Source organism: Simochromis diagramma, unplaced genomic scaffold, assembly GCF_900408965.1.
Source record: "Simochromis diagramma unplaced genomic scaffold, fSimDia1.1 OVJJ01000531.1, whole genome shotgun sequence".
In the NCBI taxonomy this organism is placed as follows: domain Eukaryota; kingdom Metazoa; phylum Chordata; class Actinopteri; order Cichliformes; family Cichlidae; genus Simochromis; species Simochromis diagramma.
Genome location: NW_024387353.1, coordinates 1,618,072 through 1,637,439, shown reverse-complemented (window position 1 = coordinate 1,637,439; position 19,368 = coordinate 1,618,072). Strand labels below are relative to the sequence as shown.

Below are 19,368 nucleotides of genomic sequence, written 5' to 3'. Positions count from 1 at the left end.
AATAAAACTCTCTTCCACCTTTCAATGTCCCATGTTTGGTGCTCAGAACGGTCAGTTCTGTGGCGTTCAAGGGGACGTTTTTTGTTTTTGAAGCCCTTCAGTCTCAGATGCCGTCTGATGGTTATGGGGCTGCAGTCGGCACCAGTGACAGCATTAATTTGGGTTGACGATTGTCCAGTGTCAGCCAATTGGGTCCTCTGGCTTGGTGCTGGAGACATTTTCTGGGGTCTTCCCCTTGACTTTTTTTGTTCCATAACCCTCAGTATCATTTAAGAAATTCCAAATGAGTGTTTTACAGTGTCCCACTGCAGCATCGATGACGCAGTGCGAGAGACCCTGTTTATGCAGTTCAACAACCCAACCACGTCCAAAAGGGGAAACTTTGTTTACCTTTGCCATCAGAATGTCATGACAGTGTGACTACCTGACAGAAAATGACAATGAATCAACGTTTTTGCACAGATGTGGCCTTTTAAAGGCATGTGGTGCTAAACTTTAGATCAGCTGTAGAAGCCTGTTTCAATTTAAGCTTTGTTTTCAATAAGTTCTCACTCCCATTTCTTCTTGACATGGCATGTTGAAGCTCTACTGGGAAACTTGTTAAGATCCAAGCATGCAAAAAAACCTCTGATCGGCACTGCATGTGCAAAAGTCCAAGATGGTCAAAGTGCTGAACATTAAGTTTGAGAAGACTTTATCATAGTGGGATTATTTTTCCTTTTCAATTATCACTTAAACTCAAAATCACAAAAATATCAGTAAAGGGAGGAGAGCGATGCAAAAAAGTGTCAGTTACGAGTGTCAGAGATTAAAGCATTTATTTCCGTTTGTTCAGGTGCAGGTGTCTCTGGGTAACACTATTCTAACAGTGATCTTTTAAAGTAAGCTGAGGCTAATAAAGATGAGTTTTCTGCTGCTGACTGATGTGCAGTGAGGGCCTGATGTCTTGGTTTTGGGTTGGACTTTGGAAAGAACAGAGCCTGAGAATGTGAGGGGAGCTTGGCAGGAAGTCAGAGCATCGGGCAGGTCATTAATACACTCAGGGCCGAGTCCATCAAAAGTCTTTAGCAGCTGCTACAAGTATCATAAAACGTCTTTGGTGATTTACTGCCAACCAGTGCAGCGACTTTAAAAGAGGAACCATTTGTTTTCTCTACCTGCAGGCTCTGGCTGCTCTGGGCCTGATTTGCACCAGTCCAAATGTTTAATTTAGCTTTTCTAATTGACTCGCTTTAATAAATATACAGTTTGACAGCTTTGCAGCAATTTAATGGACTCAAGTCGTTGAGCCGCTATTTTAAAACCTTCTCGCTCATTTATATTGCATATGGACTTGAAGGTTAGATGTTTGAAATTAATTTATTGCTAAGACATATTTGCATAACCCATATACCTTAATATGTGAGAGGGGTGAACTGGCTGATACAACCCCTGTTATTTTAACTTCAAAGAAAAGTAGAAGATCTGTGTAAAAGGCAGGATTGTAGATCTGTTTAGCTGAACACGTCTGGGCAGGTTCAGTCTTCTGTTTTGATTTCCAGCAGTGTAGCTCACAGTGTACATAAACTAAGGCTGTGTGACTTTGGAAACAGATGATCAAAAATCTAAAAAATTCCCTTCATACAATTAAAATAACTAACTAAACTAAACAGGAGCAGTGAGAGAGTGCAACTCCCTCTGAAGGGCAAAGGCTGTATTAAATGTTGATGTTCTGATGTTTTTAATTAAAACATCAGTCTGCTTTTGTAGCAACATGCTGGCCTTTGACCCCTGATCTTGAAACATTATGTACTAAAACAGTGTATTTTATTATCTTGACCCATATAGTTGGAGAAGAAATCTGAAATCTTTTGCTTCTACAAGCTGTAAAAACTTGAAAATGTACATTTTATTCATTTATTCATTATTTGTTTTTGTGAAACATCATGGCATCATTATGAAGTCGCTGGACTTTATACTGAAAAAATAAACAGTTTTGTAACGCTCTCTCCATTACTTTCATATTACTCAGTTGGGTTTCTTGAAATCTGTTTTAAAGATGACCTTTGACCTTGCTTCCTAACAATAAAGGTAAAATGCTTAGCCAACCTAGATACTTGTGTCCCTCAAGGCCTAGTATATTGTTAAGTCTAAAAATTGCTGGTAATATAAAAGTTTTACAGATTTTTCACATTTGGTGTGACCCAGTTTTCACCTAAATTAAATCAGCTGTTGGTTTCTACCATCACACAAAATCTCAGAATGATATCTTGAAAACTGTGGATGCTAGACTTCAAGCGAACAGACAAACAGATGGAGTGCGTACTGCCTCCCTTGAGACTACAAACCATACGAATAGTAAGCACTTAGCTGTGCTTTCAGTGATTTGGTGCGAAACCAGTGATTTCCTCGAACTTTAAACACGACTAAACAGAGAGCAAAATAAATCAGTGGTGGGGAAATGGGTTTGGGTTGATGTGCTGGGGGTCTAGTGCTTGGACCAGGCAAAATACTGGGGGTCTTTTTACCCATGATGCCTTTCTCACAAGAGGAACCGTTGCTCCAAGCTAGCTGCAGCCGCCACCACAGGGAGGTCTGTGAACAGCAGAATGGTACGCCTCCTGAGACCTGCACAAAAGCGACAGTGGAGGGATTTTGCATGAGCACAGACAGGAACCTTGTTAAAAGTTCATCCTACACTCCTCTGGATAGACCTTGTTGACCAAAGCCTCACATCATCTTGCCTGGAGCTGAAATAATTAGTGAGTGAAGTTTGGGCTTTTAAGCGAGAGCAAAAGCACAGCGCTGTGTGCAACGATTTATAAAGCAACATAAACTATGATTACAGTTGTTTTAAGACAAATTGCTGCTGCACCCTCTACAAAATGCCCTGTAGATCAGGCGCCTTATCGTGTGTGATACATCATATATCCTCTTTATTGTACGAGGCTGTAGCCATGGATAACCTTGCCGGACATTTCATTTTGTGCACATCTGACTAACTCTTGTTTGTTTGTTTTTTAAACTTGTGACCAGATGCAACTTCCTGCACCTTCAGCATCCTTTTTCTTATCACCACACTGTGTTTATGTGCTAACTCATTAGTATTAGTGAAACAAAGTCAAACTAAGAACTTTTGTAGAGCGTATAGCAGCTGTGCCATTTTCCCTTTAAACAAGAACTGTAATCTCCATATTTCAACTTTATTCTCAAAATTATCAATATTTGTTTTCTTGATGTGGCCTCAATACTCCTTCATTGTTCCCCATACAGTCTGAGTGTTCTGTGTACAGTTGAATTTTTTTTGGTTCCCCCTGTTGTGTTTGTTTGACTCCTCAAAAAGCTGCAAAGCTTCAGCTTATTGGGGAATCAAACAAACACGACAGGACGCCTGCATCAGAGGACATTTTACACCACGCCGGCCTCTTCTCAGCCTCTGTGGTTGCAGCTCGGGGCTTGAGGTCGTGCTGCTGTTTGGAGGCTCCGTTTACAGTGAGCGGGAGCCTGCAGTGCCACTATTGTTCATGTGACGTGCTGCTGGCAGTGAGCAGCATCTCTGCAGATTGGGGCTGTGCTGCATCGGGCGCTTGCCAGGACCAACTCCCATCAGCACTTCAGAGCAGCAGTAACTGGTGACATATTGTTATCAGCAGACCTGAGCTCTCCGCCCCTGTCTGTAGTCCACTTAGTGTGCACGATGAGGATCTAATGGTAAACAAAACAGGCCGCTTTAACACACACCCAGTATGACTGTTGTAACTTCCTGCATCAATTCATTTGTTGTTTATTCGTCTTAATAAAATAAATTGTACAAGAGCTTGGGATGATGGTGTGGTATCACTGTAAACAAGCACAACGATTTAAGAAATGCAAGAGAAGAAGAGAGTGGGCCAAGCGTGCAGAGCTGTGGAGGATTGTTTCTGCTGTAGCCAAGAGAAGAGCGAGATGGGAACAGCAACCCAAAAGCAATGAGACGGAAACAGAGGAAAGATTAGAAGTGTAAGGAGAAGTGAGTTTGAGATGGAAACAAGAGCCAAAGAAAGAAGGAAAAAATAAATGAAGGAACAAGAACATTTAAAGATGCAGGAAGTGAAAAATGAGGATGTTCAGGCTGGAGAGACGTCTGAGGGAGGCAGATAAGAAAGAGAGGAAATAAAGAGTGGTTACAAATAGCTGCACGCACAAAACGCAGGTGGGAAAGCTGGCAGGAGAGAAGAGATGAGGGTAGATCGGAAGAGGGAACATAGTTCAGGGTAGAGAGGAAAGCAGCACGGGCAGGGAGTTAATGATAGATGGATGTGTGCCGTGGGTGGTGAAAAACTTTTGTAAAAAATAAAATACAAGAGGAGAGAAAGAGGGAGCGAAGGAGTAAGATAGGAGGTGAGTTAGAGGGTTTATCTGCAGTGCTGTACCACAAGTCAGTAGAGCGTTGTAAAGCCGTCAGCAGAAATTCCTCCTCACTATGCAGATCTTAAACGCATCTGCATTCCAGCAACTGCCCGCCCGCCACTGCAGAGTTAAACCCAGCCACATAATGTGGCTGGGTTTAACTCTGCAGTGGCACGGGGGCGACCGTGGCTCAGGGGGTTGGGCATCGCATCTGTAACCGGAAGGTTGCCGGTTCGATCCCTGGGCTCTCTGTCCTGGTCATTGTGTCCTTGGGCAAGACACTTTACCCTACTTGCCTACTGGTGTTGGCCAGAGGGGCCGATGGCACGATATGGCAGCCTCTGCCCCAGAGCAGCTGTAGCTACAACTGTAGCTGCCTCCACCAGTGTGTGAATGTGAGAGTGAATGAATAGTGGTATTGTAAAGCGCTTTGGGTACCTTGAAAAGCGCTATATAAATCCAATCCATTATTATTATTATTATTATTATTATAATTCAGCCATCAACAATAACCTGCAGGCACGAGCAGATCCCATCACTTCCACTTCTGTGAATGCACAATATTCTTGTTTAGCCACTCGGCTAAGCATGAGTAAGACGTGATTTGTGTAACTCCTGTTTTCATAAAAGTTAAATAACTGAATCTCTAGTGAATTTTATTTTGAATTTTTATTTTTTTCAGAACTTCCCCCTAAAGGTTAAGAAGGGTCCTAAAATGTAAGCGATGAGCCAGAAAGTCAGACGCAACTGCAGAAATGAGCTAAATCAGCAAACTGCTGTTTCTCTGCAGCAGAGTCAGCATGTCTGTGTGTTTGTTCCTGCCTGTGTTCTTACTGGGGGGGAGACAAGTTAATTAGCAAAGGGGCAGCAAGAGCTCTGCAGCAGTAAACATAAGGCTTCGCTCAGTAGTCCGAGGCAGGGAATGGTGAAATTGCTGTGGGTATTTTTGTTGGGTTTTTTGGTGAGATTTAAAAGCTTCTGGCTTCTTTCTGTCACACAGTGACCTGCCAGAGGAAAACATCTATACTGGGATGCATGAAAAGCATAATTTGTTGCACCGCTTGGCTGTCAAAACAACCGTGAAGGAGGATATAACAGATTATTCCCCAAAACAGCCCGCAAGAAAAACAAGAAAAATGAGGCGTACGGATAAAAAATGTTCCCAGTCGTGTACAGTGTGATATATGTGGCACGAGAAAATGAATGCCTGTGAAACGTGAAGCTAAAATATACACGTTTTTCCCATCGGTTGGTGAGAGAGTGTAACTTAATTAGATCAATCTTCTTTTAGGTTCATTTTGTGTTATAATCTTATTTAATTGGTGACGGTCCCTCAGTAGATGGAGTGAGCCTGCACCGATCCATCCTTTAATATGTGAGCGGGTTATCGATAACATGCTTTGTGTGTGTGTGTGTGTGTGTGTGTGTGTGTGTGTGTGTGTGCGCCCATAAAGGGTTTCTACATTAAATTAAACCGGTCCCCTAAAATAGCCGTGCCTACATTAAATCTGTGATGTCGCCATCTGGGACTTCCAGCAAAGAGAAATTAATTGACAAGACATGATTCCTGATTTTTTTTTTTATTAATAAATTTTTGTATATATTTATTTATTGATTGATTCAGTCACAGCCTGATGGCAACCAAAACTAGTTTCCCGTTAATGTATTAAATCTTTAATGGAACGATCTCTAATGCAGCCATATGAACAGTGTTTCTTTTGCTCTGAGTCCAACTGACCTGCTAGTAAACGTGGAATCAACATCATTGTTTTTCCATCCCTGGTTCTGTTTTTGTTGTTTTGGTTTGGGACCACTTTTGGGCAAGACGGTGATGTCATTGTTTCAGTCGTAGGATAAGTGTTAAACCACAAACAACCTGGATTTAGTCCATTTAACAGCAAACTTCTCAGTGTGGAGGATCCTGCAGTGTTTGTCCTGTTGTAGCTCCATTACAACCAACTCACTGACTGTCGGTCTTTAATAAACCTTTGAGTGGCTAAATAAAGTTCTGCATTATTGCCCACACATTGGATGTTCAGTCCAGAGCCATTGTGATTAATTATTTTTATTTTATTTTTAGTCTCCATTCACTTTAGTTTCATTTACTTGTTACCTCTCAGACAGCTCTATTTTTTTCTAAGTGTAATACTTTTTGTAATATTGTTTGTACGTTTCCTTATTTTATGAATATTTAAACTTTTTTTCCACACTTACTTTTTAGTCTTTAGTTAAGATTTAGTAACCTTGCTGCAAACCAAAGAAAAGCACGGCAGCAGACATGTCTTGTTTTTTGAGTTTTTTAGAGACGGTAATGATGAAAGCTACATTATTGATGAGGTATTTACATAAAAGGGAGACAAACTATGATGTTTTTCCTTCTCCTGGTTCTCCATAATCCGCACTGAGCTAAAGTTTAGCTCTGCATTCACCCATCAGTACCACTACAGACTTTAACACCCTCAGCACATTCACAGACATCAACACTGCAGACTTCTAGGCTGGTTAACAAATGCCGCTGCCTTTTTAAAAATGTTTTGCCTACTTGCTTTAGTCCGAGAGTCTGTTGCTAATTTGCATGAGAAACAGTAATTGTGCCTGGGTAAAGCCACTAATGTTTCCATCCCTGTTTGCTCTTTGTTAGGAGCTCAGCTGCCTCTTATCTCTTTCTATTATGCCCACTTCCACACTTGTGTTCCTGGACTTTTCAATTCAATTTGATTTATACAGCACCAAATCACAACAACTGTCGCCTCAAGGGGCTTTATGTTGTAAGGTAGACCCTACAATAATACATACAGAGAAAAACCCAACAATCAAATGACCCACTATGAGCAAGCACTTTGGCGACAGTGGGAAGGAAAAACTCCCTTTTAACAGGAAGAAACCTCCGGCAGAACCAGGCTCAGGGAGGGGCGGCCATCTGATGCGACCGATTGGGGTGGGAGAAGGAAGACAGGATAAAGACATGAAAAGACAGGATAAAGACATGAAAAGACAGGATAAAGACATGAGCTACTTTACTACAATAGCTTTTCAGTTTTGAATAAAAGGCCTTGGGGCAGCACTTTTTAGCTCTCTTTCCCTTGAGGAGCAACTTGCTGATGTGTATTAGGTGTCCCAAACAAAATCAATAGTTTAAAAAAAGCTGCTTGCTGGACACCACTCTGTTCATCTTCTCACCCACCCTTCATACTGAAACTGTCCTGGCAGTGCCCACTCACAGTAAATGAAACTGCACTTAATGCAAGTCAAGTCACTTTCACTCTGTTACATTACAGTCCAGCTTTGTCTGCTGCAGTCCAGCTCAGCTCAGACTGGTTCACCGCTCTACATCCTGAATCCTGATCCAGTCCAGTCCTCTACTGGTGTGAAGGTCACCCTGGCCGTGAATGAATTCATTGCATAATAAATCGGCTGCATCAAAACGGCAAACTAGAGCTCATTACACAAAGGGCAGACACAGTCATGACGCCGAGGTCACGGCGTTTTCCTCTTCCCTCCTTCCTGTGTGGCTAATAGAGCCTAATCAGTCTCATTAACGCAGAAATAAATTATCTGAGGTGCAACGACCAAAGTGCTTTCAGGATTTGGGGATGACGGTCGACCTTGTACTCAGTGTAAAAACCCTCGGTAGCGCTTGTGCTTCAAAGCACCATGGAAACGGCCTCTGCCAGTCAGCAACTGTCATTTTCAGTTGACTTGACAATGGTGGTAACTGGAGGTATTAATTTGTCTGTCAACTGTTGATAAAGGGGCCACTGACAGCGGCGACGTCTTCTTCTTCTTCTTTTTCCCCATGACAAACTTAATACTGTGAAAGTGCGACAGTGTCAGCAGAGAAAGCCGGTTGCGTCACTCTCAGGTGAAGAAATCTCTGATTTGTAACCACGACTATCCGCGCGCGCAGATAACCTGACAGCTGGTCATTCACAGTGGACTCTGTGGTCACATTTAGAATTCAGGACTTGTAGCTTTGTGCCAGTGATTTGTCGCTCTTCTCCAAAGAAGCAAACTGCTTGAACTTGACAGGATGAGGTGTGTGTGTGTGTGTGTGTGTGTGTGTGGACTTTGAGTATTTTAAATCTTTGGTGTCTTGATGAGGGCAGTGAGTCAGCACTGAAGACTTCTTTTAAGCTCCATTAAAGGTCTTCAAGGATGAGACGGAAACAAGAAACTCTGCTATCGCTGTGTGATGCATCCATCACTGACACAGTGTTCCTGTGTTTCAGTTGTTCTTTAGGCTGCTTTTTATCCATTTCAGATAAATTTTAATAAATGGCTATATTCACACAAGCATACCTTTTGGTCTTGTTTTTATTAAGCAGCTGTCTGAGTTTGACCCAGAGAGCTTATAAACTTTATTCATTTGTTTTTGTAAAGTCATCCTTTTTTTAACATGTTATATTTGTTGGAGTTTATTATCAGCCAAACCAATATTGTTAGCCAATATTACCTTTTTTTTATTTATTTATTTTTTTTACATATCGGTGACCAATAAATGAGAATTTAAGTAAAAACGGGATGGGAGAAACACCCTTCAAGCATGTTATGTGTCTACTGTCCACCAGAGGGCACTGTGCATTTTTACCGTCATTACATGGTAGATTTGATTTGACAGGAAGTGGGGAGAGAGGGACCAGATGTAGCAAGTAAAAAAGAGCCAGACTTAAACCCAGGTTGATGCATTTCAGCCATGTGGCTCAACTGGTGAGCTACACTGGGATGCCTATCGTAAATCACCAAATATCAGTATTGGTCTTAAAGTCCTGAATTTATTGGCCTTTATTTTGTATTGTTCAGCTTTCAACCACTTCTTCTATGTTGGAACTGTTTCTGTAGGTACTTTTACCTAGAAGGTACTCTACTACTGATTCAAATGTGAAAAAAGTGTTGTAGTGTGTTTATCGAGGTGCATGTGTGAGATGGTGGTTTAAGTTCAGTTTACTGTAGTTCAATCAGTTCTGTAATTTCTATCTCTAGTTTGTTTCTAGATCATGTTGCATGTTTGTCCTGAACGGAAACTTCATTCTGCACAGACTGATTATTTATTTTTATTTTTTTCACAGCCAAACCGAATGTTAAATTACGATTAAATTGCTGTCCTGCGGCAACTACATCACTGTTCATGGAAGAATTGAAAGAGTTTCTCTTTCAAATCTGTGATGTTCTCGCTGGATATGTAAATAATATAAATTTATGTGTATGTAGATCACAGCAGATGGCAACAGATTGGTGATTATTGCTGATTTATCACAGTTAATCACTGAATTATCACAAACACATTGCCAACTTGACCCCATTCAGTCTCAGACTGATGGCAGACTGAGTTGTTGTTGGTGTTTTCTCCAGCAATCAAATTTTGACTTTTTATTCTCTTCTGAGATGTGCCATTTAATGTTTACACACCGAAGATAATGAACTGTGAAATTAGCTACACCTGAACAAAGTACAAGAACTACATCATTATTTGTGACCAGCAGGCACTTCTTCTTTTTTCTCCTCAGTCACTGTTGTAAAACCAGGTCTGCTCATACCCCTCACCAACTAAAGCCCAGTGTTTTTTTTTTTTTTTTTTTTCCCCCATTCTTCGTGTTCAAATGGCAGAGCCTCTAAAAATATCTCTCTGTGCTCCATCAGCATCTTCTTCCCTCTCTGCTGCGTCACCAAACCAATTACAGCCATGTTGAAATGCAGATTTATATCGGTGCAGCAATAATAGGTTCATTTTACAGTGTCAGACTGAGTCCTAACCCACATCTGTGACATTAGCATATCTGTCATCATCTGCAAGATTATGTCCATAAGTCTGTGTGCTGGTCACAGACTGGAGCATCACTGGAGTCTACATTTAAAGCCTTTAGAGTTTGAAGAACTCCGTTGCTTACTAGTGTTTTTCTTATCGTGGGTGGCTGTAGCTCAGGTGGCAGAGCAGGTCAGCCACTAATCAGAAGGTCGGTGGTTCGATCCCAGGCTGCCTCCTGGCTGCATGCCAAATATCCTTGGGCAAGATACTAACCCCATGTTTGCCTACTGGTGGTGGTCAGAGGGCCCGGTGGCGCCAGTGTCCGGCAGCCTCGCCTCTGTCAGCGCGTCCCAGGGCAGCTGCGGCTACAATGTAGCTTGCCATCGCCAGTGTGTGAATGTGTGTGTGAATGGGTGGATGACTGAATGTAGTGTAAAGCGCTTTGGGGTCCTTAAGGACTAGAAAAGCGCTATACAAATGCAGGCCATTTATCTTAATGTGACAATTAAGCTCATCATCAGCATTTTTTATTTTTAGTTGTTTTTAAAGACAAAACTCAAAAAGAAATGCGGTGTTTCATTCTGTTTTGGTTAAATCATAACAATGCCGTCATCAACAATTATGTCTAAGCCAGTTACAATATAAAATGTATAAAATATTATAAGTTAAAAGCCCTTCAGCAATTCAGAAAAACCAAACTATGCAAATTCCTAAATGACCAAGCACTTGGTGAGAGTGGGAAGAAAAAAAATTGAAGTCGCATATATTTTGTATAGAAGTCTTGTGGAAGTTGCTATGGAAGGGAAATTGTGAAAAGTGTGACACAAACCAGAAAGTATAACCATTTGCCTTAAAAGTAAGAGTCGCACCCTTTGAAAAATTGTGGTTTCATGATGTGCCACAACTTTTACTTTGAAGGCAAAGATTTCCCGTTTCTGGTTTAGAGTTTTCCAATTTTTAGGACTTCTTAATGGTTGGTTGGCAAGTGATTGGAGACAAGTTGGTATCTTCCATGCAAACTGTGGGTAAGCAGGGGATTGTGGTAACAACCAAAGTAATCACAAATGTTTTTTTGCTGCAGTTCTTTGTGAACCGGTTTTCACTTGGCAGCAACCTGACTGCAGTCGCCAACCACTTAGGACTAGTTGTGCCTTAGTGACCAAATGTTTCAAGGGGTTGCTAACTGGTCTCTAGGCCATCAGTAACTTAATAAGCTTCGAATTATCCTAAGCAGACACCTAACATTAGTCTTACATGATGCAGGCCATTTTAAATGTTGATTGTCTGTTAGGTTAATTGTCGATTCTATATTAGGTGTAGGCATGGATGTGACCATTTGTTTACTTGTCCTGGTTGGACTAACTGTTGGGATAAGTTCCAGCCCGACACAAACATGTCTAACTGAACATCCACAGATTAAAGTGTTGAACTAATGTGATCTGGGTTTGCCACAGCTGATCTGATCCACCACTTACAATAGCAGCTTTTCTAAAGAGCAACCGTCAGTTAAAAACGAGGGCAAGCAAAGGGTGATTAAAGGTTCCTTATTAAATTTGTTGGCATCAGAGCTTTAAGAACCAGCTCTCAAAAGCCTTCCCTGTTTACTGCAGTCAGCTCTGCATAACTCTGCAGTCTGTAGTTTATTTTTACCTCCTCGGGTGTTTATACCGTTGAGAGAACAGCTGGAAATGAGCACCTGTGCTGACTGCAGTTTGCCCCTGGCCTCTGTGTTTAACTTGTGTGACTAATGATATTCAGATGTAACACAGTGCTGATTTCCACCGTTTTCATTCTGTTGTCTCTCCTGACTTACAGAACTGCTCTTTTTTGACTAAAGAGTTGTGTTTTTTTCTTTCACACAGAAGCACCACAGCAGTAATTAGCGAGTAAGATCTTAACTACTTTGCTTACATCAGTATTCAAACCAGCAGCTTCATTAATTTGCTCTTTCTTACTCAAAGACACGTGAAGATTGTTATCTGCATTTTTCCCCCTCTCATTCTGATGGCTTCCTACCGCTGGATTATTAATGCCACACAGTGTAGGAAAACGTCCTCAATGCTTACTGTTAAAGTAAACAACTGTGGGGTAATTACTGGGCAGTGTCTATGTGATTTGTAACATACACAATCACACGCACAGATGTGCAAATATGAAGAGCTTCTAAACATTCTCTAGGAGTCAGTGGTTCATGGGGATTACATGTATTAATGAGTCTGGAGACACTAATACTGGAGGCTTATCCTGCATGCTGTGTATTGTGCTGAATGTATGTGGATTCGCTACTCTGCACTGCTCCAGCTGTCCACTCGTCCATCAGTCGCTCATTGTGTCAGCTTCTCTTTAAGTATCAGGTAGAATTAGCTGAAGCCATAAGTAGATTTGAAGATATTAGGTCTTCGTTGCTGCTTTTAAAGTCTTCCACAGTGACTATAAATCCAGTAGAATTACTTAATGGTTTCTGTAAAGACATCGGTGTTGGTTACCTGTTATGTTTTTCCTTATTTTCTGTCATACATGTGTTGTTACTACAATGAATCTTCATATTGTATTTGTATATGGAAGGAGTCTCTATGAGCGAAAAGCTCTCAGGCTCTTTTTTTCTACTCTTTGCTCCACATGATGTCACTGAGAGTGAACCTGCTCAATGCTACAATTATAGCATTTTGTGGTTAGAGACCACAGAAAGAGCACAGTTATTGCTGTAACTGTGTGCAATGAATTTGTGATCTCATTTCCTTTTGAAGTGGCTCCTTCTAAGACCGGAACCAGGTCTGCAACCAGTCACACTTTTGCCTTCTTCAAAGTAGCTTTAGCGCAACAAGATAGTGGTAAAGAGAGACTAGTCAGCATGCTGTTATGTTACGATTCGAATGGGGTCAACCTGGCAATTATATTAAGTCTGTGAGAATAAAGCAGTCAACAGTTATAAATAGACAAAATTCGCTGTCTGTCCATCTAAAAACACAGAAGTGCAAATTCAGTGTAGTGCTGCAAACCTCAGATTTAAAACAGAAATGCAAAAAATTCCCATACAAATAATAATAAACTTACATTGGCATTTGGCATGCTTGCTTTTTATATAAAAATGTCTGCAGTTTATTGGGTCGAGTCCCTTATTGCAAAGAGTCGTGTCAGAGGTGAGTTGCACTCATTGGTGCAGACTTACTTATTGATTGCAGCATTTTGACAGTCTTTATTTAGAAATTAGACGGCAACGGTTTGCAAACTTTTCCCAGCCTGAAATGGCGGGGGCCTTTAAAAAAAAATGCTGTTTTTTTCTCGGTTATCTTTGCCTTATGCTAAATTTGTTTGATGATCTGAAACGTGTATTGAGTAAATGAGCATGGAGTAAATCCTTTTTCAGTTTTTTGTTGGTGGAGTGGCAGAATTATCTTTGGCGTTTCTTGTGTGGATTGTACCTGAGATTTAGAAACAGCTGTTCACGAGATTACTTCCCTACAGAAAATATAAAGCCTGAATATTTTTACATAAAACCTGAAGTTATGAGGTGATGGTTCTCCTTTAATGATAACACCATTGAGTGAAAATGGCACAGAAATAAAATGATCCTCATAAAAAGCATATGTGCTGTGTCAGTGTGAACAATATGACTCATGGAGCATTGTGCGCTACGATTGCAGCAGTAGTAAAAGCTCTTCCTCGATAATGCTTAAGCTCTCTCCGTGGCCAGAAGCTAAAGTCCTCAAGTGGAAAATGTCCATGAACTGACGAGTCTGGATTTAAGCAATGCAGACTTCAGGTGTCTGCAATCCTGAGCTCGGGGTTGCACGTTATTCGATTAACCTCTGTGAGCTTTCTTTCGCAACCGCTCTTATGGCTTCAGCTGTTGACCGTAATGATAACTGGACCAAACCTGTGCAGCCGTCCACACGCCTGTCTTTCACCTCACACTGTTTTTGCTCCACTCGTGGTAGTAACACAGCTCTCTCTTCCTTTTTCCAGACTGGCCAGATGAATCCCATGACGCAGTTGTACTACAAAAAGGTGAGTCAAACTCGTTCTTGATCCTGAAACAAACTTACAAGATGTGCTGATTTGTAAAAATTAACCTCATTCTCGTAATTGGAACTTGTTCATCTCCACAAAGTTAGAAGTTCTGAATTGCACAAAGCAGACACGTTGGTGTTTCAGCCTCTCCATCACTCTGCTGGGTTTACAGTGGGGTGTGGAGAAGATACCTGAGTGAAAAGGCTTCACTTGGAGAGTTTCAGTGTGCTTGCATCTTGTTGATGGTAAATGAACTGTATCTTAAAGACAGAAATAATTTTTAGCATATTGCCCTAAGAAAACCACATTAAAATACACTGAAGTATTAAAAAAAAAACAAAAAAAAACTATCCAATGGTAGTAGTTTCATTTTCCAGTCATCCTGAGAACTGCTTCTGATCCCTTTAAGTGGCCAAGAGAGACAGAAGATTTCCTAATATTGCTTTCATTTCATTTCATTAATTGCCTTTTCTTCATTCTTATACTTATTTAAAATTTATTTTTTGAGTTTTATTTTAAACTGGTTAGTATCACTACTAACCTTTTATTTCTTGTTGTAACTCATTCCAGAATTTAACTGGAAATAGAAAATTGAAATAGACATCCTTTTCAATGTTGTTCTTACTCTTTGCAATTTTAATTTCCACTTCCCTCTACAATTATACCTCCCTTCTCTTTCTAAGAACCATTTACTTATTTGGATTTGTAACATCCCTTTCCTTGCCTTATATATTATTTGCACTGTTTTAAACTTCACCGTCTTAATAAAAAGTGTGTTTGTGTGAGCCCTATACCCCTCCTGATTTATTAGTCTAATGGCCCTTTTCTGCATTATGATTATAGTCTGAATATTACTTTTATATGTATTTCCCCAAACCTCTACACAATAACTCACGTATGGTAATAGTAAAGCACAATATAACACATACAATGTTTTCCTATCCAGAAATTGTTTTGCTTTCCCCAAGACAGCAATGCCCCGAGCTAACTTTACCCTCACATAAGTGATGTGTGATTTCCAACAGGCCTTATGATCAATGATCACACCAAGAAATTTTATGGTATTAACCCTTTCTAGATATACATGATCAACACAAATTTCAATGTTAATGTTTTTCGTATAGTTTCCGAATAACAAACAAAAAATCAATTAACAATAAAGTTAAAGTTGTTGTCATTTTAAATCTGCTCATCGTAAGAATGAATTTCATATTAGTTTGATGCCTTTACTGATTTCTGTGAACTATTCTTAATAATAATAATAATAATAATAATACAGCAAACATCTTTAATGACTTTAAAAAAAAAAAACAGAAATTTTTACGCACATTTGAATTTTTTATGAATGCTGTTTTTGTCAACAGAGGGTGGAAAGTATACATTTTACTACAGCTGGTAGTTTCTCGTTACACATATAAAATGTTTGTTTGACAGTGGTCATTGGATTGAGTAAACATCAGAACACTGGGAATGTCCAAAAAACTAAGAGCTTAAAACGACTGCTGATTCCAAGATCAGTTCAAACAGTTGCATGAAACAAGCAATTTGGATGTTTCACCACTTTGCTTAGACCCAAACTGTCACTCTCAATTGAGAGCAAATTGGCTAGGATGCTAAGAATCAACCCAGGAAATACCAGAGCTTAAGCCTGGCATGAACTGGAAACTGCTGGAACACCAGGGTCACTGTCCACAGTGAAGCCAGCTTTAAATCCCTTGCTCAAGGCTCGACTGAAATTTGCAGCTGCCCACATAGTCAAGCCAAATGCCATCTGCAGGAAAGGTTTATGGTCAGCTGATTGAGCTATTTGGCAACAAAGACAAGAGGTTTGTTTGGAGAAGTAATAATTAGGCTTTCAGACCTAAGACCACTACATCAGCTGGCGAGCATAGTGATTGTAGCGTCATGCTCTGGGGCTGTTTTTGCCACTGGTAGTAAAGTGGATAAAATGATGGAGGAGTGCTATCTCCTAATTCTTCAAGTTCACCTCACACACCTGAAGTGGGTTTAGAGTGGATAAAGCAGGCTAATATTAAGGTTCGATTTCAACCCTGTTAAAAACAAATTAACTATGCTTCAAACTCCACCAAGTCTTACATTTGACCACCGAGAGCTGTCAAATATCCAGCCAAAATTATGCAAGTTGTGCCAGATATAAATGGGATATAATGGTATGTATATATTTGAGCCTGTATGTATACTGTTGACTCTAAATTCAAAATAAGTTATACGTTGTACACCCAGGTCTTCTTTTTGTTTAAAGTCATTAAAGCTGTACAGTTAGACCACTCTGGGAAAAAGAACAGTTTTGAATAAATTATTAAAAACCTAAATTTATGCCCATGATGGGTGTATTTTGGCAAAACAACTGTGTACCCACCACTACACGGGTGAAACTTTGGTGAAAATTTATTTTGCATGTGCATTAGTTCAATAACATAACTGGCTCATATGTTTTTTTTGTTTTTTGTTCATGTCTCTACTTACATGCAGTTTGCCTCATGTTGTCGTCCTCTGTTTTTGTGGTTTAGGCGACATATTCGCCGTACCGTGACCGCATCCCACTTCAGATTGTCCGTGCTGAGGTGGAGCTGTCTGCTGAGGAGCGGGCCTACCTCACAGCTGTAGAGAAAGGTAAATGCACACACAGCCTTGCACAGCCATCTTCTTTTTAGCCGCATAGTTGCCTCCACAAATGCATTCTACTGATCCACTCACCCGTTAAATGATGCTGAGTTTATACTTTCTGATAGCTGAGCAGCTGGTCAGTCAGAGTGTCAGTACACAGGTGTCTCTGCAACGTGTGCTGCAGAAAACGTCCTTGAACAAGATGCTGCAACCAGCAATTCATTGACTAATCGGACACAGCTTCATAGCGTGAAGTCTACTGCAAAAGCAACCCAAGAGTTTCTCAAAGCAAAGAAACTAGTTCAGTCACCTGATCACAACCTCACAGAGCATTTTACTCTAAAGTCAAAACTGAAGGCAGAGAGACCCACAGAAAAGTACCAACTGAAAGCAGCTGGAGTAGAGGCCTAGCAGAGCACCTTAAGGAAGTAAACACAGCACTGGGTGATGCTCATGCAGAGCAAAAAGTGTCATTTTCCAAACACTTGCCGACCTGACTATGCTTTCTAAATATGTCACTTTCCTGCAACCAGTTGTAAGAAACACAGGAAAGGTTTTCACAAGAGCCCTGCATGCAGCTTATACAGCAACGTAGCATTAAGTTTAAATCTGTCACAATACGGCTGTGTGCAGGCAAGAGTAGGACCCAAATATAATATAAAATATAATGAAACGCAAATATGACAACATAAGAAACACAGACATGAAGCACATGAAAGACAAGGGAGACTTAACAGGGGTCGGAAACACAAGGGGAATCTAATAAATAAATGAACTTAGATAACCTAATGAACAAAATAAACTCAAACTTAAAACGCTGGGTCAAAAGACCCAGGATCATGACAAAATCAAGTTCATCAACATATTTCAAACACAAAAATGAAGACAACCGTAAATAAGTTTACATCGTGGGCCAAATGAAACTCCACTTTCTAGCGTAAAGATATGTAGCTAAATATTTAATCCCTGAGATGTCTTAATGTAAAAAAAAGAAGTACAGGATACATAATAAATGTGTAATATTACAGTAGTTCATGTAGCTCCATCATCCAGACTATTCTGTATTTATAATGATTTTTGTTTTTGTTTTGTTCTTCAACTCCTGAAAACACAGTTAAAAGTTCAAAATCTTCACACTCCTTCACATTTTCCAAAGTGTCTTTGCAAGGCCAATTCTGGCTCCCAGGCCTTATGTTGGACACCCCTGCTTTTAAAAAGATCAGCATACATTAGATACTAGTCATACACACATGTACAGTGCTTTTCAACAAACAACAATAGTAAGTTGCACAGTAACTAGCCCTTTCTCAGGATACCTTACCCTGCTTTTTTAAAAATTATTTTGTTATACATATTTTATTCATCTCCACATTTTAAATGTTGTTTGATGGCATCACAAACCTGGGTGGGCCCTTCTGTGAGGAGTTTGTGTGTTCTCCCCGTGTTTCCATGGATTTTCTCTGATTACTGTTAAAAGGTCTTGTGATAAAAAGCTAACCCTGTAATGTGAAGTTTTTGTGAGTTTTTGAGTGCTTTAGATAATCAGCGTGACCCTCCCCCCCAAACAATACTTTTTAAGCAATAGGACTCCATGTAGCAAACACCATACATGTTAAAACTCATATATGCAAATGAGTGTTTAATGTCTTTTTTTTTTAGACTTTGAAAGACTTAATTTTGATTGATAATTATTTGATTCTTGTGCACAGGAGGTGAGAATAAATCACGAAAAAGTATAAATGAATAAGCATATATATCATACACATATCTGTATTGGCATTAGCTCCCTGACAGATTTGTATTTTACAGACTTTCACATCAGTAGACACATAAACAATAATTTGGGTGAGAAAGTGAAATTTTTGATGAAGCATGGTTAGCCACCTGCACACTTCAACTATCCTCTTCCTGTAGGTGACTATGCAGGAGTGAAACATGCCCTTCGCGAAGCAGAGGTGTACTACAACATGGATGTGAACTGTCTGGACCCGCTGGGCCGCAGTGCTCTCCTCATCGCCATCGAGAACGAGAACCTGGAGATCATGGAGCTCCTGCTCGACCACGGCATCCACACGGGCGACGCCCTGCTGTACGCCATCAGGAAGGAGGTGGTGGGTGCCGTGGAACTGCTGCTGTCACACAAAAGGCCCAGCGGAGAGAAACAGGTTCGTGCGGATGTTTCTTTTTAACTACGCCTAAAGTTTATGTCTTTTGGTTTGTGGTGAACCAACTTCACATTTTCAGTGGCCCCATCTGGTCTCTGGAAATGTTTCTGGCGACACCACTGGTTCAGACCAAACAGAGAGGGAGAGCGAGCCCTCTGTGGGTATATGTTAGCGTGTTGCATCCAGACGCATCCATGCATGCACGTGTTTGCATTTACTCATCCGTGAATGTGCGCCTGTGTGAGTATTTTTCCATTTTAGTGTGTGTGTGTGTGTGTGTGTGTGTGTGTGTGTGTGTGTGTGTGTGTGTGTGTGTGTGAGATAATGAGCAGCACATCCATTCATTGTAATGCTCCATGCCACATTCTGCTGAGAGGAGGGAAATTAAACAGCCCGTTTCATAGACAAACTGTGAAATAGGATTTGGAGACAGACAGCATGTTTGTCTGCCTG

General features: G+C 40.5%; 1 protein-coding gene across 1 annotated transcript in view; it reads left to right on the top strand.

The window, feature by feature from the left end:
- trpc5a (transient receptor potential cation channel, subfamily C, member 5a) overlaps nucleotides 1–19,368 on the top strand; it is a 193,947-nt gene that overhangs the window by 72,566 nt on the left and 102,013 nt on the right. Inside the window, exons 2-4 of the mRNA XM_040007056.1 lie at nucleotides 14,078–14,119; nucleotides 16,654–16,756; nucleotides 18,665–18,915. Of these exons, the coding sequence (XP_039862990.1) occupies nucleotides 14,087–14,119; nucleotides 16,654–16,756; nucleotides 18,665–18,915 (387 nt within the window). The 5' untranslated portion in view covers nucleotides 14,078–14,086. The remainder of the gene's footprint in view (nucleotides 1–14,077; nucleotides 14,120–16,653; nucleotides 16,757–18,664; nucleotides 18,916–19,368) is intronic.